Genomic DNA, 24,630 nt, shown 5'->3' on the forward strand with positions numbered 1-24,630 from the left:
CTAATTGAAGTCTTTCTCACCTAAGAATCAAAAAAGATTTTACTTAGATTTTTAAGAGTAACACATTCAGAGTGTGCAATTTCAATTATAAAATTAATGTCAATTTTCCTTTATGTGGTAAGTATAATGTGAGGGGTAGACTGAATTTACAGCTAATAAAGGCTTTTGGTTATCTGCTGCATCAACAGATGGGATCTGCACCTGAGTCACCATGATTAGAAAGAATCCCTTGTCAAAAGCCAGCATATTGGGTCATGCAGAAACAGCAAGCTGGTGCAATTTAAAACTCATTATTTTGCTTTATATATCCCTTGTTCCCATGGATATATATATTTTATATTTTTTTTAATAGCAAAATACCAAGCTTTTGTATGATCTGTTCAATTTACTGGCAGCTAGGGGTTTTTTTTAACAGGAGTTGGGTAATCAATGAATTTTAACCAGGTCTGTCAGTGAGAGCATTGGGTTGAATATCTGTACAGTACTTATACACACTGCTGGATATTCTGACTACTGTATGACTGTTGATCTTGCATGTCTCACCTTGATTACTAAGCAGGAAAAAAAATAATTGGTTTTGAATTCACTTGTTCCTTGTGTCTTGAAATTTGGGTAGTTAACTCACTTAGCTTCTTTTAGCAAGCCTCTGTCAAAGGTTTTGTGTGCTTCCTCCACCACAGTACCAGCAACTAAATTGTGAGTGACAAACAAATATTAATATAGTTCTACAGCATCACTCATTGCCATTTCCACCAGGGCTGTTTTTCAAGCAGATCAATCACATGCGAAACAGCAGATACTCGCATGCAACCTGCATGTCTTTGTATATAAAGTACATTCATTTGTGCATCTCAGACTTTTGAATACTCCCCACAGTTCAGATTGTCTCTGCTTGCTGCAGCATGCAGAGGAACCAAATCTAAGATAATTTGTGGAAGTACTTCAGGGCATATCTTAATGACTCTAAAAAGTAGCTCTTGAAAATAAAGCCATTTTAGAAACAATGGTCTAGTGTAGCCTTTCAATCTCTTTTTTTTTGTTTGTATCCAATTCTAAAGCAGATGCTAAACTGCTGCCTGTATTGCTTATTATACTTGAGAGACATCAAGTTAAGTTTCAGTCAGAAAGAGTTTTTTAAGGAATGTTATAAACTTTTGAAAATAAATATTTGCAATGGAAATGTTTACAGTCTTGACTACAACAGAATAAACTTGCCACTGTAATAACCCCTTTCATATTCCTTCTCTTTTCTGCAAAATACTTGTCTTTCTTCCACACGTGACTGTATATGTTTAGTGAACATTTTATTAAGGGTTTTCAGAAACAAAAATACAACTTCTTTCAAACTGAAAGTTCTCTTTTAGGCATCCGAAGCAGAAATACTGTGTTGAATAATAATACTCTTAACTTCCTTGGCATGTGTTTTGTTTTTATGTTGCAAAAAGTTGTCAAAACTATGGCAGTTTGGAAGCTCAACACTTCTCTTTACAAAGAAACTTTTGCTTCTACAGTTTTAGCCTCCAGGTGAATATTAACATTTGAAATAACTTCAGGGAGAAATGAATAACAGAAAAGCAAAATAGTTCTACACAATTTTTCAGCTTTATAGGTGCTGTCATTTTTTGCAGGATGTAGGACTAAAACCAGGCAGGCTGTTTTCCTGATATATATATATGAAGTGATCGAATTCTATGTGCCTGTATTAATCTTGAAGATTCAACTGTGTTTGATGCTAGTCTTTACTTCTTTAAAATGTTGTTAAGGTGGTTGAAGCAATCTGTCTTCAGTGAGGGATATGAACCCATTGTTAAACACCCCTTTTAATGGGTGAGGCTTCCTGAAGCGCGTCCTTCATCTGTTTTGCAATAGTGGTGACAAATACCAAAGTTACTTTTTGCCCCGACCCAAACACATATAGGAGTAATAGACCCTTTTCATATGGAAGTGAATTTCAAGGTTATATTGTAAAGTCATATGGCAAATTCACATTAGCTGTCGTGGTACCATTTCCCAACAAAGACTGATGAAAACGATTACAGCATTAGAGCTTCTTTTAAAAGTTGGTACTTGAGTACAAAAAGAGACAGTGTGTACTAGAAACTGGTAAATATCAAACACTTTTTAACAGTTGCCACTTCATGGTACATGAGAATACCAGAGTTTCTCTTCCTCTTTTTTTATAATAGGAGATTTTAGGGATACCTGTCAGAACACTTTATCTTTCACCGTTTTTGTCATTTCTGTATTTTTCTGTCTTTGTCTTAATCAGCTCTGCGTTAGTTTTGTTTGTACAGGGAATGAGACACCTCTGTTGCTTGCCATTCAGCTTAGAAGACTGTAAATGCAGAGCTAGCATAGTTTACTATGATACAAGGTTGACTTAGGCTTTGTTGCAGTGTGTCATTTCTCTGAATCTTTGGGTATAGACCAAGTGAAATGGGAGCATTGTTACAAAACTGCTGATAGATTCGTTACTGGGTGGAGGCACTTCTTCACATGTTTGGCTACATTTTGCACAGAATACATGCCCACCTTTCATAAACCTTTGGAAATTCTTTGAAAGTACAAACAAGCTCTAGATATGTTATAAATAATTACTTAATATTTATTTTCCCGTAAAAATTCCCAAACCCCATGCAGGCTGTTCTTTCACTTGCTTGTTAATGCAGCTTGTGAAACAACAGTTTGAGAAACTGATGATTTTTCTGTAGTCCATTGTCAAAGCCACAGAGGAAGGAAAAGCAATTCTTCCTATCCTCTCCCCCACAAAGACTGAGCGGCAGTAAATCAGACATAAAGGTCTTCAGAGCATATATAGATCTCTTTCTCAAAGACAAGATATTGCTTTGATTTCTCTGTTGTGAAATGGGTCTAGAATAGTTACAACAGACCTTTGCATATCAGAAGTAAGAAGTAAGAAATGAGAGATTTCTGTAAAGAAGTAGACAGAGGTGAATCAGGCAAAAGGAATCGTTTCAAGGTTATAATGTAAAAAATACAAGACTGTGTAAAAAGTAATATCTTTATACTCTTTAAAAAAATGTGACTATAAAATATATTCTGCAAACAAGGAAGTTAGGCTCTTCCTGACACTCAACAGCTGAGCAAACTGTCTTGTGAACCAAACACTTTCAGAAAAGAACATTATGGAGGTGGCCATCTATTAATGCTGCTCAGACTCTTAATTACCTATATTATGAACTGGAATCCAGTTTTTTTGCCCAGACAAAAAAAAATATGATGTATACAACATCAACCTTATAAATTAACTTACATGTCTGTATTTTGGGCAATGCAAATTATGAAAAGTTGATTTTTGATGATAAGTTTTTCATCCTTGATGAAGAATCAGTCATAAATTGGACTTGATGAGGAGGGTACCTAGCACCCTTGACAGAGTAGTGTTTAAAGGCCTGTTAATCAGTGAAGCCTAATGCTAAAGCAGAAGGAGCAGAAAAATTTAGTTTGTCAGGAAAATCACAAAGCATCCTTTTTTCTGTAAAGTTTACTTTCCAGCTGGTCTTCAGCAGCCTGAAGGAAGAAGGCTTTTTGTCTTCTCATTTGCTGGGAAAACAAAAAGAGTGTAGCAAATTTACAAACAGAATGTATTTCAGAAACAAATGTATCAAGAAACAAATAAGGCAGCTCTTTTTTTGTCTTGTCACCATATCCAAATCTTTGAAACCTGTCATCTTTTCTCTATTATGTATCCTTTGATGGCAACTGAAATCTGTGTTGATATGGCCACGAGTGAACATGACAGTTTGGTTGATTTTTAAGCACTGGCTTTGGAAAAAAGAAAATATACAGGCTTATTGGATTAATTTCTTTCCCTGTCCATCTGTATTCTTCCATGCAGATGCATATTCAGATGTAGACTGTGGAGATTCCCTCTGCTGCTGCTAATCTCCTTCTGTTGCAAGCATACTCATGTTACTGTGTCTGTACTAAGCACAAATATACTCGGCATGTTAGAATGGTTTTCCTTGTTTACAGTGTACTTCAAATACTACAGTCTCCCATAAAATATAATGAAAAAATAGAATTAAAATGTTAGCATTTCCCTTTCCTACTTGAAAATAACCAGTGAACATCTCCCTGGTGAAAATAACCAGTGTGCTCCCCAAAAAATAACAACAAATAATAGTGCTGAGAGAATTTGTTGTCGTGCAGATTTAATTTTTACCATCATTATCTCAGTATTAAAAGGAAAAATATCCAATACACATTTGTTTTTAATGACTTTTATATGTATCTTGATCTGGATAACAGCTGTTTGCTACTGACTATTTCTATGGCTGAGAAATGAATGTACCAATGATCTCTAGCCTTAAATAGAAAAATATATTGTGAGTGATACATCTCACTCATGAGACATCTATCAGGACAATAAATTGAGACCATTTTTTTTTTTAAATTTTTACTTAGGCTTTAATATAGACTAAATTATCTTGTTTGTTCATGTAGGTAAAACGTTCTTGTTAATGCACTTAAACTCCCAGTACAAGTTTAAAAAATATAGCATCTGAATATCTTACTCACATGCATGAGCAATATTCCTTCACAATAAGGTCCTTGGGGAAAAATAAAAGAAACAAGTAGCCAAAATGAACTCATATTTTTGAACTAGAGAATAGTGATGATTTTATTACATCCTGGTGCTTATTATTGACTCAACATGAAAGTAGAAAGTAGAAATGCAAAAGACTAATTAGGTTTTTTTGTCCATTCCCTAAGGAACTTTCTACTGAAGGGGATAAAATGATCTTAAACTTCTCATCCATCATCAGAATTCATTCTGCATTACAAGTTGATATGAAGAACACAGTCCAACAAGTCAATTACCTAAGATTTTTGTTTTGGAGAGACAGCATGTTTTTTTGCAAAATAAATTCTCTATTTGTTAGTCTTCCCAAGCTCAGATGAGCTATTTAGAATGAGTGATTAATAGGTATTCGTATTTCTGTGATGCAAATCACACTTATTGAGAAGTATGCACAAATTAGAAATAAAAACAGCTTTCTTAGTGGAAAACACTGATTCAGCTAAACTGAAACTTTCTGTTGGACTGCTTTCACAAAGAGAGTTCAGGTTTGAACCATGGTCTCAAGGTTCTTGGAATAAGCCTTCAGTCAGAGCTGTGACCTCAGACAATACCTCATGTTGCTATTTGATCTATATCTCAGTTTCCCAGATGAGTCACCTATCATTCTCCCAACATGCTTGGCTGTAGTGAAACAATTACAGTAGTAATTGTAGTACATAGAGAGAAAGAAGGTCCATGTGGGAGTGAGACGTGTTTCTCTGTAGCCAGTACACTCCACCAGAAAATACATCAAGGCCTCTGTAATTACAGTTATTCAAAGTATTCCAGTTTCATAGAAGAAGAAACTGAAACGTGCTCCCTGCAAGCCATTGTCTAGCAGTGCTGTCTTAAAAGCTGCGGGGTAAAGATTCAAGGCTCCAGCCTTATTCAGGTATTCCACAGCTCTCACTGGGGAATTCCTAACCCCCAAGAGTGCTACATGTAATTCAAAATTTGAAAGATACTGGATTTATCCAGAAAATGTTAATGAGGAACAGACCATTCAACATCCCTGCTGTGTGGCAAGCAAAATTGTGTGAAAGAAAGAGTTCTTCAGTGATAATGGATGAACTACATTAAACTACAACTACACTGATTTGATGGGGTTTTTTTACTTTCCTGCAGTTAAGATAGAAAAAACCACTTTCTTGAATGGCATAAGGATGCATACATGGGTGTTAGTACTATGTACACTGCTTTTATTGCATTCAACTTTGCCTAATCTCAGGCTAACTGTATAAATCTGGACCATTTCTGTTGCTGCCAGTTCCTCTGTTCCCAGTCTGCAGTACTTCTGTGAATAGTCAAACGGTGTTATGGAAATGTGCTATTTATTCTTTGGGAAACCATATGACATTTTCATTTTATTTTGTTCGTATAGAACAAACTGAGCTAGTATTGGAAATTTAGCTGTGGAGAAATGTCAATCAATAAGTGTGTAACACTTTATTAGATGGAAAATTAGCTGGCAGCATTAGCTGCAATGTTATAAAAAAGTCTTAAACAGCACCTGTCAAGAGTGCACAAATAAAGTGTGGTCTCAGACTTAAAAATAAGTGCAGCAATGACTTGTTTCTGAACATGGTGGAAATACTAATGTGGAACAGGAACCCATAAGATTAGTCAGAAATGGTAGAGGCTGGCATGTTGTGGTTTCTGTATATTATACCAAGACTGTTCAGTTCATTCAAATCCTACTTTGCTTCTGTTGTCTTCCAAGGTATGTTTGACTTGTGACTGTGAGGGGCATGAACACCTTCTGTGTATTCATGGGCATTTAATATGTAATGCACTTCTGCTACAGTGGAGCTCCAGTCCCAGACTGGGATTTCTAGGTGGTACCATAATGCAGACAAAATAATGCATTGAGATGTGCACAGTTCCAGTAAAGAAAAGAAAATACCATGTGGTATTCCAGAAAATAAATACCACATTCCCCCCATCTGACTACCCTCAGAGTCACTGCAGAATTGGTTCAGAGGAAATGCCAGCAAGAGAAGTTATCCAGCTCTTGCCAACAGTTGATGTGTATGTGTATATAGATACTCTTATAAAAAAATGTATTTTCAAACTGATTATCTAGCTTTACAAAATGAGCAGTTTTAAAGAGAAAAAATCCTCTGGAATAATCAGTTTTGTCATTACTCAAAGGATATATATTTTTAAGCATCTCTATATTAAACTAGGAATTTAGAATGGAGGGGTTTTTTATTTTAGCTATCCGTGAGACACTTGCCTGTAATTCATAAAACAGTGGGACTCTGGCTTATCACTACTGTACATTGTAAATAGCAACGTTTTTATTTTCTTTTCACATTTGAAAAGAGATGGAGAATTTACAGAATGGTCTTCTGCTTTTCTTCTTCCTGGAAGAGGTCTATAGTGCTGACTCCTTAAATATAGGAGGAGGTGATATAGAAAGCCAGCCAAAGCACTGGTCAGTCTCATGGGAGCTATAGATAGAACTTCTACATGCTCCCCAGTCACTTAGTAATGTAAGCCTCGTTGAAAGCTAATGGGACTTGAAAGCACTTTGAACATTTCATTTTGTGAAAGCCAATTTTCACATATAGCAATGTGCAGGCAGCAGGGTTTGCTGACTGGCTGGCTCAAAGAAGGTAGGATTTAGTTTGTGCTTGAAAATCAGCCAATTACTATTCACTCTGCTGTCCCTTGGCTGGTAATGAGAGAAAGCTGTGTTTTTCCAGAGCAAAGGATACAGTAGAAAACCTCTATGTTGCCAGTAGCTGCACTGAGCAGGATTAGTCCCGATAAAGTATTTCAGCTTACTTTATAAGCAGTGTTTTCCTGAAATGTCAAGCTAACAAGATTCAGTCAGATCTACTTCTTATTGACAATCCATCTAAGTAAGGAAATAATGAAAAACACATTTTAAATTCATATCTCAGTCCTGATTAACTCTTTTGAGTATGGCTGAGGTGACTTACTGTAGAACAGTGTTGCTGCATGCTGTTTTCTGGGGGTCTTGCAGTATAGGGTGGTAGTATTGCAAAAGGCAAAAAAAAAGAAATGATGGACTGGCTACCACACAAATATAGATTCTGCATATATTTTATATGCATGGTATATTCTGAAACCTGGGTTAAAACTAGTGTTAGGAGAAAGAGAACAATTTTATTTGCTTAGGAATTAAGTTCTACTAGAATTTTTTCTTACAAAATGGTTTATTTTCTTATATGACTATGAGTTAATTACTGCCTCTGCAAACAAGTACCTTCTCTGTGTGCAATCTCTGAATTTACTATGATCAAGAAATTGTTAACATAAGGCCTAAAACTGAGGGGCAGATTTTTTCCATACCTCACATGAGAATAACCATAGCCTCAGCCTTCCTTACTGGCTTAACATACCTGTAGGGAACCAACCTCACTGGTAGTCCATCCACTTCTTTGTTTATTTATATTTTTTCCAAGGTAAGAGCAATTTCTAAGAAAGTTTTATCAGGAAATCCAGCATAGCTGTATAATTACAATATACCCCTGCTGAAGATTGTGTAACAGTTAAAATTTGTAAGCCCAAAGTTGGAAGGTGCTTCTCAAATGCCACCACAGTCAACACTGTAATTCAAAGGAAATAAAGGGATAAAAGCAAGTATGTGTTTTTTCAGCTTGTTACACATCGAGATTCTTTAATGCCTAAAATGTGTGGGGCTGGAATCCACAGAAGCAACAAATAATAAGGAATACTGAAGTATGACAGTTAGAAACCAGCAATTAATAAATAACACTGAAGCATTTATGGCCAAGTTTTGCCAGTAAAAATGTCTGTTGCCTTTTAGTGTGCTAATTGTGACAGTGATAGGCCTGCAGGAGACTTCAGTAAAAGTGAACAGGTGGCTGGCACTGGGGTATGTTTTACCCTGGATGCTGTTTTAGTTTCTGGAAAAGACTTGGGAGGGTTTTAATTAAAGCATTAGAAGACATCCAGGTTATATGACCTGATTTTCTTTCATCATTACATTCTTGAGAACTAAAAATAGAAGACTGATCTGTATGCATTTGGATAGCTATTGGTGAGCAGCAGGCCCATATGGTTTATGATATCTTGACCACAGTTTTATCCCAGATTTCAAAATTATTCACATAATAGGAACATACATACTGTGCCTATGAAAACACTCCTGTGTAAGCATTTAAAGTGTATATGTTACGGTAGAAAATAAATGTCTAAACTGGTTTTGAGACAAGTTAGGGCAGAAAGACTGTGTGAGTTTTTTAAGTTTTTATAGCACAGCTTTGTTCTGGACTTTGCTGGCTTCCATGGAGGCACTAAACCCTTAAGAACTCCTGGAAGTGTGAGTGAAAGGTAAATGCATGCTCTATCGTAACTGTTCAACAAGCATATGGTGAAGACTGCTCTTGACAAATCAAATTATTGGCAGTTGGTCAGATCCTCAAAGTACCTTTCATTCAGAAACCAGCTCATTTGGGGAGGGTAGAGATGATCCAGCAAGAGCTGTACTGCTGTGTGGCCATGCAGTTACAAAAAAATACTGAACCAGCAGTTAATCTTGCTAGTTGGCAAAGTCAGCACATCTGGGATCTGCACGTTTTCTTTATAGTAAGCTGCCTATTTTAGATAGAAAGATGAAGGTGGTTTACTTTATGAAAAAGTAGAATCCAATCTTATACTCCTTAGCCTACACCTGGTCACAGAAAGAGGTGTCCAGGTTTGCAGAGCTGCTGACCAGTTATGAGCTTTCCATGAGATAACTGGGAGGCTAACAGAACAGAACACTCATGAAAACCTGATCACATAATGATGCATCTGCAAATTCCTGTTGATAAAATCTTGGGCACATTGCCTTATTGAGTAGGGAAAAAGTGTATTTCGGTTACGGGATATGTTCTCTTGCCTGCAGTCTGTGAAATACTCTTTAAGTTATCCTACTAACAGCTATGTCTGTCCCAGATAAGAGGTTTATTAGGAAAATGAGAGTTCTTGAATTCTTTAATCTATTATCTTTTAGTCTCCTCTCCCAATATTTTTTCCCTCTCTGGTTTTATGCTTTCATATGTATTTTAGACAATTTCTGCTATGTAATGGGGTTGGGGTTTTTTGACAGTGTAGTTGCAAAGGGAATCATTGCTTTTGGGCTTCTTGTTGTTGTTGCCATGCAGCCGTATCTCTTAATAGGAAGACATTTGCTGTGTCTCAAGTTCATTTTGAATGGAACATACATAGTAAAGATTGAGGGCTAAAATGCAGCTCCCTCTAGGTAGGCATATATGCTAGTTGCCCTTCAGTAGTCAAGTTGTAAGCAGTCACAGTAGCAAGCAGTAGGTTTGGCTTCAGCAAAAAGTGAAGACAGTTGTCATTGCTACTAGAAACTGCAGTAACCATTAGGTGAAGGGGCCATTTTATAATCACCTCTTCTTGGGGTGTGGTTGCATCTACTCACTGGGAGGAGGTTTTTTGCGCTCTTCTCGAGATCGATTTTAACTGCTGCAGATATAAGTCTTGCATCTTGTCAGTCCACTGCCTCTATCAGCACATACTTATGGCTCCCACTGCCCATGCACTGTCCCTGGGGAACCTTTGGAGCTTAAGGGTATCTATTCATTTTCTGCACATTTCTAGCTTTAATATCTATCATTGAACTTGATGGACCGAATGTTAGCTTGTGGATTTGACATTCTATGCTAGAAAAAATGTTTTAGAAGCTATTCGTTCCTTGTTTAAGATGCTTTTCTAGAAATTGAAAAATTACCCATATATTTACAAGTCCTATGTCTGAGTAAGTATCAGGTACATTTCAAGATTCAGGTTTTACTTGTTTCTTGGTGTGCTTGCTTTCTTTCCTGTATTCTGCCCTAGTTCATCACTTTCAAATTGATCACATACCCCAGTAGCAATACTGGTTGTTCAAACTGGGTCTCACAATAGCAAGCAGAAATAGAGGCTCTAGAAATCTTTGTGTACAAAAGCAGTTTCTTAAGAGTTTAAACCATTCTTAAAAGCTGTGTGATGTTCCATTTCCTAATCTTTGCATTCCCAGAGCAGCAACTAACAACTGCTGGCAATACAACTAGTGGTAGTGATGTATACAACCAATTGTTTCTGTTGAGTTTTTTTCAATAATGCATTTAATTAGCTAGGGGTTTGGAGATTTGACTTCTTTTTCTTCTTTTCCTTTGTTTTTCATCTTCTGGTTGCCGTATGTTTCTGATTTCTTTTTTTTCACTGCTGAGATCTTTGATACCAAGTACTATTATGTGGGCCTAATGGGGTACGCTACAAGCTGACTGTTAGGTAGCACAGTACCTTCTCTTCAGACCTTCTCCTTCTGCAAGAGGACAACTGCTGCAAATAACCTTTCTACCTGTTGTGCACACATCTGTTAAGTTGATGCTTAGAACAATTAGAGTCTCTTTCTCTCCCTGCCATGAGTGTATGGAATCAGATTGTTCAGGACAATAAATCCTCCAACCCTACCTGGTCTCTAATGTTTTTCAGTTCTCAGTGGAGACAAGTAATAATTTATTCATATGTCAGAAAATAATTTTTTAAATGTCAAGAAGAAAAGAAAAATGGGGTATAGAAGAATTACTTTCTGAAACTTTAAGGTGGGTTTTGGGGTGGGATTTTTTTCTTTTGGTGTTCTGAACATGAAAGAAGTTTGGAGGCTACATGTAAGAATTGGAGAGGAAAAACAAGAAGACACATGAGAACACATGAGGAGAGCCGGAAATCGTGTCACGCACTTTTAATTATGTTTTTCTTATCATTTGGACAATAAGACTGAGAAGAGCATACTCAGCACTGCAGAATAGGACATTTCTCCTAGAAGTACTTTGAGAATCGAACTTGAGAGACTTGTCAGAGCTCAACCCTTTCTCTGGCCTGAAAAAAAGCTGCTACTTTTTCCAAAGATTTATTTTTCTTATAACTTATTTTTCTTTATAGAGAATGAAAATTCAAGTTCTACAGGAATAAATTAATGTTTAGGATCTCTTCCCAGTTGTAATTTGTGATTTCAGGATTTGAAATGTAGGAATATTTAAATCATGACAAAATTATGCTGTCTGTAGGGAAGAAAAATTAAATCAGGAATAAATTGTTGCAAGTTATCCCAGAGCTGTCAAAAAGAAATGACTGTTACAAAGTGGGGCCCAACTGTCTTGTACCTCAAGTGAATCTGTGGGAAAGAAAACTGTATTAATGCATAGAGAAACTTGCTACATTGCCCCTCAGTTTCTCAAAGATTCTGGCTTCTCACAAGGGGAAAAGAAAACTGTGTGGACAGAAGATCTTTTCTTACCTTTCCTGCAGCATTACCAAAAATAGATAAAATTTCTTGAAACGTCTCATAGTCCCATGGAGACAGAATGCAGTGGAGCCATTTAGATTTTCTCCATTAAACCAGGATTCTTGAAGCAATAGTGTTGTTATTTTTTGTTCTTGATCAAACTTAGTAGTAATAAGGGGTCATGAATTTGCAGACTCTTTCCAGGACACTACTCTATGTAAAACCCTAATCCTGTTTTTAGCAGTGGTCTTTACAAGATGATAGCAATAGTGGTTTTGCTCAATACTTGTTTGAAATTTGAGAGAAAGGAAGACGCTATACAGAGATAGTATTTTCCTACTGTGAGTAGAATAGTCTCCTTTCCTTACATCAGTAGGAGAGGCTGACACAAACCTTTCAGTGTTGTTGTGACTGACACACACACACAAGCTAAACTCTCACTATAATGTATATTAATTATATTACTGTGACATTCAAAATTGCACTTGGACCATGACTGTATTACATGTCCGGGACACTTTGGTAGAAGTAAAACACTTACTGTAAATTTCCATATGATGGAGAGCGATTTAATTCTTGTCATAATTCAGAAGAAATCTCACAAAAGTATCACCTGTTCTTGCTGTTAATTAAAAGAAAAAAAGAAAGATGTCCAGTTTTGCAGCTACAGCATTATCTTGAATTTAGTAATTTCAGAAACTGTAATTTTAGGCTCTCCTGTTATTTCTGCTTTAATACCTTCTGACATTTCTCATGTTCTAACCATCATAGCTTCCTGTTGTTTTAAATAGCTTTTTCTCCTGTTAAATGAACAACCAAAACAGTTAAAGAGAAGTTAGGTGACTATGAGAAGACTTGTGAAACTTATATGCAGCATTTTTGAAGACAGATAAAATAAGGGAGAGAATGCATAAGTTCTTTAAATGATCTATGCAAATTATAGATGATAAAATTATCGTTTGGAATTTTAAAGTGTTCGGAGTTTTAGATTATTATGTCGTAGCCGTGGTGCTACTTGCCTCATGAGTTGGTTTTGGCTTGCCTATAATATCACAGCGTCACAAAGTCATAGAATGATTTGGGTTGGAAGGGCCTTCAAATATCATCTAGTCCAACCCCCCTGCCATGATAATATAGTAATAATGTATAACTACATTTTCCACAAAATACTTTATTTCAAGAGTGAAGATTTTATTTTTGAAGGGAGCTCAAAGTACCAAAACATGGGTGCAAACTACCAAAATCTGTCAGTGTAATGCTTTAAGAGTTTTTACTTCTTTACTAAAGGAACATTTAGGTCAATACATTATCCATTTGTTCTCCAATTAGCTGATTTAAGTCATTGCTCTAAATAAGCCCCTAATTGCTTACTCTAGTGTGACAGTTGGGTAATGGATTCAGTATGGATGTTAAGTTTATAGTTTATATTGTTTATTCTTACTGGCTCAGTGATTTTACAGCAGTGGTTTAAAACTGGAGTGGTACTCCAAACACAAAGGGTGGGGCATGTAGGCCAGAAACAGACAGGACCAGGCATATGCAAAGTGGTGTGATGGTTCTCAACATATTACCTTTCTATAGCATTTCCTGTGGGCTGGTACCCAGCTTCATCACGATGCTGGAGAAAGCCCAGTGTGTTCATCTACAAAAATGCACAGGTTGTTCAGGAAAGCGCTGCAGAGGACATGCTGCCATGGCATGTCAAGTTTCTTTGCCACTTTCCCCACTGTTCTGCAAAGTGATATACTGCAACAGAAAAACTGTTTCACTTCAGGAACTACAGTTTAGGAACCGGGCTAGTTTGATGGATACTAAGAAAAATATTAGAAACCAGGAAAGGCCACAGAGTCCATTGAGGCTCGTTTCGTTCCAAATACACCTTCCCTAGGTTATCATCCAGTTGTTAAAAAAGAAAGAGTAATGTTATCCATTTTTTATAATTGCACTTCTGGGTATTATGGAGATAAATACCTAAGCACTGGAGAAGTAACTTTCTTTCAGAACACTATTTCAGGAGGAAAATACTTAATTTCTTTTCTGTCATCCCACCTATCTGCATTTAACCGACCCTAAATGAAAAATATGATGCTAGTGATATGAATATATGTGTATAGTCATGGCCTCTCAAAGTTCCCCAGAGACAAGCTTCCAATCATGAGACTTTCTGATTGTAACCTTTCATTTGATTTATTGTTTCAGGACCAATGCAGGAGACAATATATGACTTCTGGAGAATGGTATGGCATGAAAACACAGCCAGCATAATCATGGTTACTAATCTCGTAGAAGTGGGAAGGGTAAGTGATTTTTGTACTTAAAAAGATGAAAGATATCCAAGGTGTTTGCTTATGGAAATTAAATAACAGACCAACAAATGCTTATATACCAAGTATAGCACATAAAATATTTATGACTGCCTGTGCTAAGAGGTTCGTTATCAATTGTTTTTAAACGTGCCTTGGATGCTTGGCTTTGATAACATTTGCACAATAAAAAAGTAACTGATAAAGCTGCATTATGTACAGCAGAGTCTGCAAAGACTGCCAAAGAAAGAAGGTGCCATATCTTTGTACATATCTCAGATATACCATTTCAATTAAGGAAATCGGGGAATTTGTTGCAGAACAAAGTATGGAATCATCGTTTTTTTTAAGGGAGGCTAAGGGGATTAATTCTGAAACAGATGTCTGGGAAAGGTAGTTGGAAGTATGAAATTGCTTCATAGTATATTAGTCTAAATCAATCTGGTTTGTTTGGGTTTTACTTCCTGTAAGCCTTCTGGACTAAACCAGGAAAAATTAGTTTTACTCATTTGTACGCTAAATTTGTTTATCAGGAGGTTATCTTCAGGAACTGCATAGTAAAGGAAAGCTTGAGTTACCTGGTTGATACTGTGTACTTCTCTTTCTTTGCTCGATAACTTCTAAAGTAAGCCTCCTACACAAATCTTTATAGCTAATTTTGTTTTCAACAAGTATTGAATGGAACCTTGTTCTTTGTTTCCCACAACTGTCAATAACTGAGTCTTTTCATTTACTGCTTTGTCTATGCACTGGTGTCTTAGTTCTCATCTGGGATGTTTTTTCAAGAAAATTTGCCTGGGAACTTGGCATACAGCTTTCATTTGGAATGAAAAAAAACCACTGCTTTTATGGGAACTACTGCAATTATTGTAAATCGAAATGTTGAAATAAGAAGTCAAGTGCACACATCTCAGTGTGAGCTGCATGGTTTTAAGAGATGTTTTTAATTTCATGCTGGTGGAGTGTCTGATACCCCGTCTGCCCTGTGGCATTTGCATGAGGAGAGAGAGCACTGTTTGTGTGGTGTAAGTCCTTTTCAGCAAGTCCAGTTTTACAATCTCAGTTTATTCTTCCATAGGTCCTTTGTCAACTGATAATATAAATCCTAACATTTAAGCTATCTGTGTACTCAAGCACATATCAGGTGCTAGTATTATTTTTAGATATAAAAAAGATGGGGGTTTTGACTGCAATTAACACCTGCTGCAGGAACACATGTACAACTAATTGCAGAGACAGAAAAGGATCATGGAGGCTGCTTCCTCCTCAGTCCCTTGAGCAAGGAAAAAGGTAGAAATAGCGGGATGGTCACATATCAGTTCAAAATGGATGGATTTGTAAGAATAGGAGACTCTCCAGCAAACCTCATTGTTAAAGCTTTATAAACATTCATAAGTACCGAAGTGGACAACTTAAAAAGGGATGTTTTCAGGGTATGAATAAACAAGCCTGAGAACAAAAATAGCATACTGCATGAAACCACATACTGTTTTCCTAAAGTCAGTATTTGAAAGCGCCAATTAGAGTGAACTGTCGGGTGCCAGCAAGGGAGACGCCAGTCTTGGTGCCAGTGTTGGCAGCCTCCATTCTCGGCATTTAGGTACACAGCACATTCCCTTAGCAGCAAATAATGGTTTGTGCCACTGTGGAGATTTCTTCAGGGTGCAAGAGTCCTAGTGGGATACAGATCTGTGGCTTTGTTGTTTCTGGCAGTGGTAGAAATGACTTTGTTCTCACTTTCTCTGGAGGCCAGCATAGGTGAGATTAGAGAGCAGAAATTGAAATGAGCTTTTAATGGAAATGAAATTGTATGAGCCACAGAACAATGCAGTCACTCCTCCATTGGTGTTTTTGTGCCACTCCCAGAGCTGGAACCATCAGCAACAAGGAGGCAAATTACAAACACACCATCTGTCCCACAACCCCTAACACAAGCTCGGTGCCACCTTGATTAGTAATGATTTTAATGGACCTTTTGGTAGCATTCCTGTAGGGCAAACTTTATAACCTTCCCAAATTTGAGGGTTTCTATTTCAATTGCTATTGCTGGTGTAAGATTTATAGGAGTCTATTATTTTTATTTTTTCACCCTGTTGACCCATTGTAAGCCGAGAAGGAAAATTCCCTTGTATTTTCAGGAAAGAGGGATATCTGTTTAACATGTTTGCCACACAGCGTAAGGCCTTCATGAATTAATCATCGAGGGGGCTTATGTGTGTTTGTTTACCAGGACTGGCTGAATAGTCATTAAATCGGTGCTAGGAACTTGCTTCTTGCCCTGGAGCATTATGCATCAGGACTGTTTTAATTGCGGGCAGAGGAATCACCATGAGGCTGTCCCTAATGCAAGCACCTGCTGCAAATGACTCAGTCCCCACATTACCCTCCAGCAGGGTCCAGGTACATCAGCCAATATCTGTCATTATCTGAGGCACACTTGTCAAAACCACACATCCCTTTAAGCTCTTGTGTGTTCCAGCAAGGGACCCTTGTCAGTGTTTCTGGCACCTGCAGACTGCTGTGCACCTGGTATTTAAATGGCACCGAAATGTGTTTTGATTGTTTTCTCTCTTTAATGAACCCACCTCAGGGACATTTAGCTCTTTATCAAGTAGCCTGTTACCCAGTCACTCACATTTACACTGCTTGTGTGGAAATTCAGAACTCACTTGCGCTGTTACACTAATCCATCTGCCAGAAGTCTTATCACAAAATCTGCAGGGCTCCCTAAGGAGACTTTTGTACTGATAATTTAAGCTAATGATTTCTAAACATATTTAGTCAGTTTTACGAAGACCTCATTAGAATGTGACTGTTTATTAAAAATCTAAATGAGGTCTCACAGTCATTTAGGAAAATCATTGCTGAGTTGCATGAACAGTTCTCTGATAACAGATGATGAAGCAGTGTTTAGTTGAGATTGGCCTAGGCTGACATAAGAACTTTTACAAAAAAACTCTAAACAAATAAGCACCCCTTAAAGCAGCCTCAAAAAAAAAGTCCCTGTCTTCTTCATGCTGGGGTCAACAACTTTCCACTCACAATAAATAAAGTTTACAAAAAGGAAATTACAAGTAATTAATGGTATAATATACCTACACTTTTGTCCAAGAATCAGAATTTTCCAAACCACACACTAATGAGTAAAAAGCGTTAACCGAGAATCAAAATTACATCAATGTGACAACAAGCTCTTTCAAAATAATGTATTTTGGATTATATTAATGCAAGAGGCCTCCATGCCCATGTTCGTAAGTGAAAAAGCAACTGAAGATAGTAGTGTAATTTCAGGGAACATCTTTTCCTGAGCAATTTAGCATAATCTGGTGGATTATTCTAGAAGAAACAAAACTTTTTATCCCACCAGTGTTGGGGTGATCAGAAAATAGACACAGGAGAACATCTTGCTTACTCCAAGAGACTGTTCTGGAGTACAAGCTCCAAAAGACACAACTGGATCCTTCTGTGGAAAGCAATGGGAATGGATCAAGGAGTTTATGTACTGGCCAAAGTCTAAGGTTGCTTCTTGCTTTGTTTCAGTGTTTGCACACACTGAAGCATTTTTTTCCTCCTTAAAGAGTCACGTGGGGAAGATTTAGAATATATTCAATTGTGCCATCTATCTGTCAACTCCATCTTTGCTTTTGTTGGGCTGGTACTAATTCTTAGTTGGCAGAATGAAATTTGGCGTGTCACATTATTTGTCATTTGTCAGTAGTCGTTTTCCCACTTGCTTGAGGCAGAAGAAATTTAGTAGTATCTGATTAATAAATGGTGAAGGGCACTGATGAAATTTAGTGGAGGTAGTTGTTAAATAAATGCAGTGCAAGGACTCATGATTGTCTACATGCTCTTTTATATTAAAAGTATTCACAAACAAAATCACTAGAAATAATTATAAAAAATAAAACCTCACCCCAGGAGCATAGTAATTACAGTAATTAGAGTTTCTCAATTATTATCCAGAATTAGAAAGCAGCCAGGGCTAATAGTGTTAATAAGCACACAAAAGACCCATTTTTTGAAAGGAAGCGAGGTTGACCACAACAGAAGGAATGTGACACGAACAGGAGAATGAAGGTCAGCTGTAAACTGGTATATAGCCCCTGTGCCTGCATGCACACCTTAGTGCTACCAAAACAGCCTCTCACTGCCAGCTTCTCTCTCAGGAGTGGTGTGCTTTCCTGATAGCCATGTCACACTCCTCCTGGGTGACAATTCCCTCCCAGCAGCCAGAATGGCTTGTCTGCATAGGGCAAAAGAAGGAATACAGTGGTGGTTTAGCTTTTCCTTTGCTTGTTTTACCAGACCTGTGGCTGACATGTGGCACTTATCTGCATTGCTACAAAAATGTGGATAACTGACTTTTCATGCATAAAAGAGTATTGGGTTCCACATGACAGTGAGGAGATCCATACAATGGTCTTGTGACAGAGAGAGAGTATCTCCTTGATGCTGGCTGGCTAAAAAGCATTCCCTGTTGTAAGATAAATGCTGTCAGAAGAGAGTGATTCTTCTCAGGAAAGCCTATCAGTCTTATGTTCATGTCTTGGGTGCTCAGGATGTCCAGCCTTGGTCAGCATTCAAGGGACATTTCTAAAACAGATAAAAATATGTTTCCTTAACAAAAAAATACAGAAATCTTTATGATGAACTAGATCTTCAGATCTACCTGATGATCCATTTCTGTTTTAGGCAGACATTAGATATCCAAGAAAAACTGCTAAATAAAGTCCTGTCCAAAGACTTCTTACTTAAAACAGGTTGCAAGAGCAAACTAAAAACTTCATTGGAAATTCTAACAACGTAAAATCAATGTGAAATTTCCAATGGATTTGCTACCTACACTTAGAATGAAAACAAAATCTTTTAACACAAATCTGTTATGAAGTTTGCACTTATGCCTTTTACGAGTTTTGAGAAACTTCCATGCAGAAGAACTTTCTAATAAACAAAGATAAACTTAAATTGTATTTAAAATTCAGATCACCCAATACCGTGATCTTGCAGAGGTGAAACACAGTGGCTCTTCAGCACGTCTCACAAACAGCACATTTGTATTTAGTATAAATGGAGGAACACTCTGTCTAATTGAAACTGCCTCTAAATGTAATAAGCCAAATTACCTACATTGGAATTAATTCCGGATACTGGTGTTAGTGCTCCTTAGGAGATGTGCCAAAGAGTTTTTGTGCATACTGGTGACTAAGTTCATTTTAACTTTTCTACTGAAAGAAAGAAACCACATTTTGTAAATAAGAGAGGAAAAGGTTGCTATATGAATCCCTTGCCTACCTCTAGGTAACTCTTCTCTCAGCTTCTTAAATCTATAAATAGTTTCCTTCCCCATCTATATAAAACTTTTTCTTAAAAATGTTTACCCCCCAAAAAAGGGACTTGTTCTTATGGTACATAAGCACATGGGTTTATATTCTGTTGTTATACTTTCAGTTTCACTCTAATTCCAGTATCTCTTATCAGATAAACTACCATTTATACTTTTACAGAGTATTCAATGAGAAAAACAGAAAAAAAATCAAACTTTCAAGTCGGTGAACCCTTCTAGTCATCAAAACAGATTTCAGCTTTCTAGACTTCTAACCAGAAATAACAAGTTTACACTACTGCATTATATATAGTAAGGGAGGAGCCCTTAGGGAAAAGTTGGACATTGTTCTTCAGGAAAGAGAAGGAAGGACTCTTTGCAATCCTATAATAAAGATGTCCCCAGATTAGCAATGTTAGCATCATCTGACAGGGCATCAAGCTACAAGCGTTCAGCACTGTCCCATGTCACTCAAAGCAGACATAGTTTCAGCTCTCAGTGTTTAGATGCATTCTCATCTCCAGTAAAAGCTATGTTTCAAAGAATGTTAATCAACAGAGATTAATATCTTAATGCTTACTAATCCAATTGCGATAATTCACTTTGAGAAATAAACAAAAGAGGTTTAAGGATACACAAATGCAGTGACCCCCTTGTTGGCCTAGCTGAAGTGCTGCCAAGGTGTAGGATGTAACTTTTAAGTGCATTTTGCAAAGAGGTAGGGCCTCAGGTTCTTTGAGGTGTCAGGGCTAGCAAAATGGCTTCATAACTGCAAGTTTCCTCACCTTAGCAGTCTAGTGAAATTGTCTCTCTGTAAGGGAAGAAGTATCCTGGAGGCACTGACACAGTTTTACTTTATACAGTAAAGTAACATGAAGAGCTTTCTAACCTAACATCAGCTGGTCAGGTTTTAGAGCCAGAATAGAATCCACTAACTAGGTGGTGCTCTGTACTCGGGTAATGGCATGATTTTGTTCTTGGAATGGAAGCATGGCTCAGAGCACAGGCTGTTCTGCTCAATGCAGGTACATCAGGTCTTTGGAGCACAGGATCTGAGGAATATACTCATGATTTCACAGTTGTATCAGGAATTAAGGTAGGCTGTGAGGAGCTTCAGCTAATCCTGTAACCATCATTCATCTTGGCGTGGGACCACCCTTCTCATGTGTTCTGTGCTCAACCTTTTTTCCTCCAGGGCTGTACTAAGGTGCACAAAATTGCCTAAACATAAGCAGTGAAGTGGAAACCATTCATATTTTTCTGTTGGTATTAACAATGGAGACAGGAACACTAGAACAGCTTTACCTTGGTCTACCTTTACCCTAAAGCAACTCTTCTAGAATAATTCTTCGTTATGGCCAAAGACCATGAGTTTGGCTTGTCAGTTTAATTTCATCTAACCCAAGCGACCAGGTAGATGCTGACAGCATACCTGATTCTTAAGAACAAAGGGATCACACTCATTTTCTCAGGTGAAAAGCATTAATGTATGGCTACTGCTGGACGTGTCCAGAAAGCCAGCTATTCTGGGTTGAAGTTGATATGAGAGTACATTCAGCAGGTGACTTAGGGTTGCACTGCTGAGGCAACATAGAGCAGCAGAAGGTGGAGAATCATGTCAGCTCTGAGCTGTCCCTGGAAGAAGTCAGACTGAGCTAGTAAAATTCATGGAGACACCTCCCCTCCTTTGGAAGCTATGAACAACATAAAGACTTCTGGCTGACTCTACAGAGACCCTGATGGCGCCAAACAGTATCTCAAAAGTTGTAATTCTCAGTACTCTTCCCCACCTTTTAGAAACCTGTAAAATGGGGTATAAAACAATTAACTGACTTGCTCGAAAGCAAACAAAAGAAAATGAAAAAAAGAAAGACTGGGGTTTATCTTCTGTCAAAGGTTGTTTTATGACATAAAAAACATTCTTAAATCGTAATACATTTTTTGTTTGAAAAGTATTTAGATAAAAATACTTTCAGTTACTGGATGTCCTTTTATTTCAAGTCAGCCAAATAAAAGTATATGATGTTATCCTAGCTATATCTGTAAGATCTGTTAAAAATTTTCACCAGTGAGCTTGGTTGGCTATTTCATTTTATATCCAAGAGGTTTCAAAATTTATGTCTGCATTATCATCATTACTTAGTTCAGGATTAATTTTAAATTAGAATATATAATACTGTTCTTCACTAATGACAATCCATGCAGGGCATAGTCAGTTAAATCACCTTCTTGGTAAGAGTATTGCAGAATCAAAGGAAAATGGAAACTTTGAATAATCCGTGTTATTTAAACTGTTCTGTACAGACTACGAAGTATATTTCACAACCCGCTCACATATTAAGTCTGTAATATTACTCTATTCCAAACCTCTAAGTAAATGAATTACTGTCCTGGCTTTCATACTGCCTTTACCTAGATGTGTCACATTGCCAAATTGCTAAATATACAGCTTCAGAAGTCACAATTTGGGTTTGTTAGCCACCCACTGCCTACATTGTTTGTTGTATTTAGAACTACCAGCAACAACTTTCCACCTTCATTTTTAATTCTAAGTTTCTCATATTAAACTGTTTTAGTTAATGGAACGAGAGGGTGGATGTAGATAATCCTCTTCTCCAAATTTCTGAAATTATTAGTAAAATAAACATGTTTGAAACAATTGGACAGTGTACCTTGGGATGAATAGATTAAACCAGAGCATTTTCATTGTGTCTCTGGCAGTCACCCCTTTATCTCGTCTTGTGATGAACATCTGTATTTTTTGGCATGTGGTTAGTATATAAATGTGGGGCGTATCTGAACAAACTCTCAATTATAATTCTGCTCAGATGAGAATTCAAAATTATGTTTTCTGCTTTGAGGACGATATTTACTGTTATGGTAGCAACTGTGTGGAAAAAAAAAGTAATGCACTTAATATTCAGTTCTGGAATTATGTATCAATTATTTAGCTAAACCTTCTGTTAGTAGGCTTTTTTTTGTAAAACATGTACCAAATGTTTATAAAATGGAAAAGAGATTCATCAAGTTACGATAGCTAAAGCTATGCTAAAAAGAAAAAATGAGCATATGTTACCAGCAGTGTTTCTCATATTTAATGAGTAAAACCATATTCTATTTTGTTGCAATTGTCTTTCCTTGTGCAAATAAAGGCCCTGATCCAAAAAGCATTTATAAATGTGATTTTGATTTGCACTTTTTAATCTACTTCTGTCTTTAAGACATCTTTGCATTTATTTGAGTGGTCCTGGAGACAATGGGAGATGGATCTTTAAGCATTTACTTAACTTCTGGCTCACTGGGTGTCCATGGAGTTCCCAGGTCCTGAGCTAAGCACGTGCACAGCATTGCAGAACAAGAGCCAAAAGTAGGAAAAACGCCTGAATTAAAATAAAGTTGGGCTTGGGTGGTTTTTTTCCCTTCCAGTGAGTGAATCATCAGTTGGTCTGTGGCTCTGACTGCGCTCTGGCACCATTCCCATGGCTTTTACAGCCCCTATTCCACTTGGGAGAAGTTTTCAGGAAATTGTGTTGTCATGGATCCTTCTGCTCAGCTCCAGCCTGCTCTGTGCTCAAAATCCCCTGTGCAGCTGAGTAAGAAATCCCTGGTGGGCCCAAGTTGCATGAGGCACAAAAGGCTGTAACTTCTGTGCAACATCCCCCAATGCTTCCCTAATTATTCCACTGTATCATCTTAAATAAGGTTCAAAAAAAGAGTGGAAGCAAATCCAACAGTTGAGGCATAATAAGAGGGGGACTGTGCTCTTCTAAATTGGTCTTTCTGAATGTCCCTAGTTTTTAGTCATAATCCAGACTGTCTAAACTTAGCAAGTTAGAAACAGGCATGTTTTCCTTCAAGGCTGAGCAATTTAGTGCTTTTTTTTCCCCCTGATTGTTTATTTTCCTAAACTAGAGCTGTTTTGAGGATGGCAGCTGCCCGTCAGAAAAAAAACAAAGCTAAAGGTAGCAACAAAGAGACGTGCTGATCCGTAGTGCTTTGCCTAGGATCACCACTGCAGCTGCTCCCTTCCTACGTGTACTGGCTGTCTTTGTGTAGTTCAGGTTCCACCTATGGAACGGATATGTGAACAGGCAGGAAAAGGGAATCGACTCCAGAGAAGGGGTTGTCAGTGTGTTGCTCCAGCCCAGAGGCAGTGTAAAATGCCTTATTCTTCATGGAGAGACAAAAATCATCTTAGCCATACATAGGAAAAAAAAGTTCATGGCAATGACTATAGAAGGGTCAGTTTGCTGGCCTGAGGGATTTGAACAGTGTGAATTTTCTGGATTATTTTAGCAAAACAGACAAAACAATGAGCTTTCAGTGTTTTTCACTTAACTTCTACCAGAGGATTTTTGGAAATACATTCAAACAAGATAAGATCTGAATAAGTATCAAGTAGATGCAACAATAGATAGCAGCAGCAACTACTAAACTGCTTGCAGCAATGTTTAATGCTTCTGAAATGGTTGTTCTTTGCTTACAGCGGATAGATATGCTTTAAAGATAAATGCAGGTTTGTCAGACATCCTGTCATTTAGGCATCCTGGGAATGGCCCTCAGCTTGGCCCTTGGCTAGTGGAAACCTTCTCATCCCCACTGACATCCTGTCAGCTTGCTGGCTGTTGAGTGTGGTGGGGGGAGGAGTCTTGCTACCCTTGCTGCTGGTACAGGAGTGCTGAGCGCTGTAAGGACTGTCCAGTATCCCAGCTCCAAGCCTCTTGCTGTGGAAGGGAACTTTATAGACTGGTGTTTGCTACTTGTCCAGAAACCACCCTTAATACAAGATGAAATGTGAAGGCTATCAAGAATTTTTCTTAGCTAATAATAATGCAGTTACTGGGTCTGAAGACAAGCATAGAAAAAATAAATAAAAACCTGCTTATAAAGCTACCTGAACTTCAGCTTTGCTCTAGGAGCTTTCCATCAGCTGTGTAAGCAGGAATAAGCTGTTAAGATGCTTGTATAATTTTGTGGCTGAGAGCCAGGGCTTCTGACCAGGCTACTCTTTTTCTCTGAAGAGGATCCTGATGTGGGGCTGTGTTTTTCCAGCCCTTCAACTCAGTTCTATTCAGATTTAAATTTTATCCTGCTAATGAGTCAGAAAAAGGGTCGTAACTACTGACCCTGCCTGAACGAACTTTTT

General features: G+C 37.5%; 1 protein-coding gene across 11 annotated transcripts in view; it reads left to right on the top strand.

Annotated features, from left to right (window-relative positions):
- The window catches only part of PTPRM (protein tyrosine phosphatase receptor type M), a 457,694-nt gene that overhangs the window by 409,751 nt on the left and 23,313 nt on the right, over positions 1 to 24,630 (top strand). For all 11 annotated transcript variants that reach the window (XM_032690775.1, XM_032690785.1, XM_032690804.1 and 8 more), the window contains one exon: positions 14,055 to 14,152. In XM_032690775.1, coding sequence (XP_032546666.1) covers positions 14,055 to 14,152 — 98 coding nt within the window. The remainder of the gene's footprint in view (positions 1 to 14,054; positions 14,153 to 24,630) is intronic.

The sequence above is a fragment of the Chiroxiphia lanceolata genome, chromosome 1 (genome assembly GCF_009829145.1).
Source record: "Chiroxiphia lanceolata isolate bChiLan1 chromosome 1, bChiLan1.pri, whole genome shotgun sequence".
Classification (NCBI taxonomy): Eukaryota; Metazoa; Chordata; class Aves; order Passeriformes; family Pipridae; genus Chiroxiphia; species Chiroxiphia lanceolata.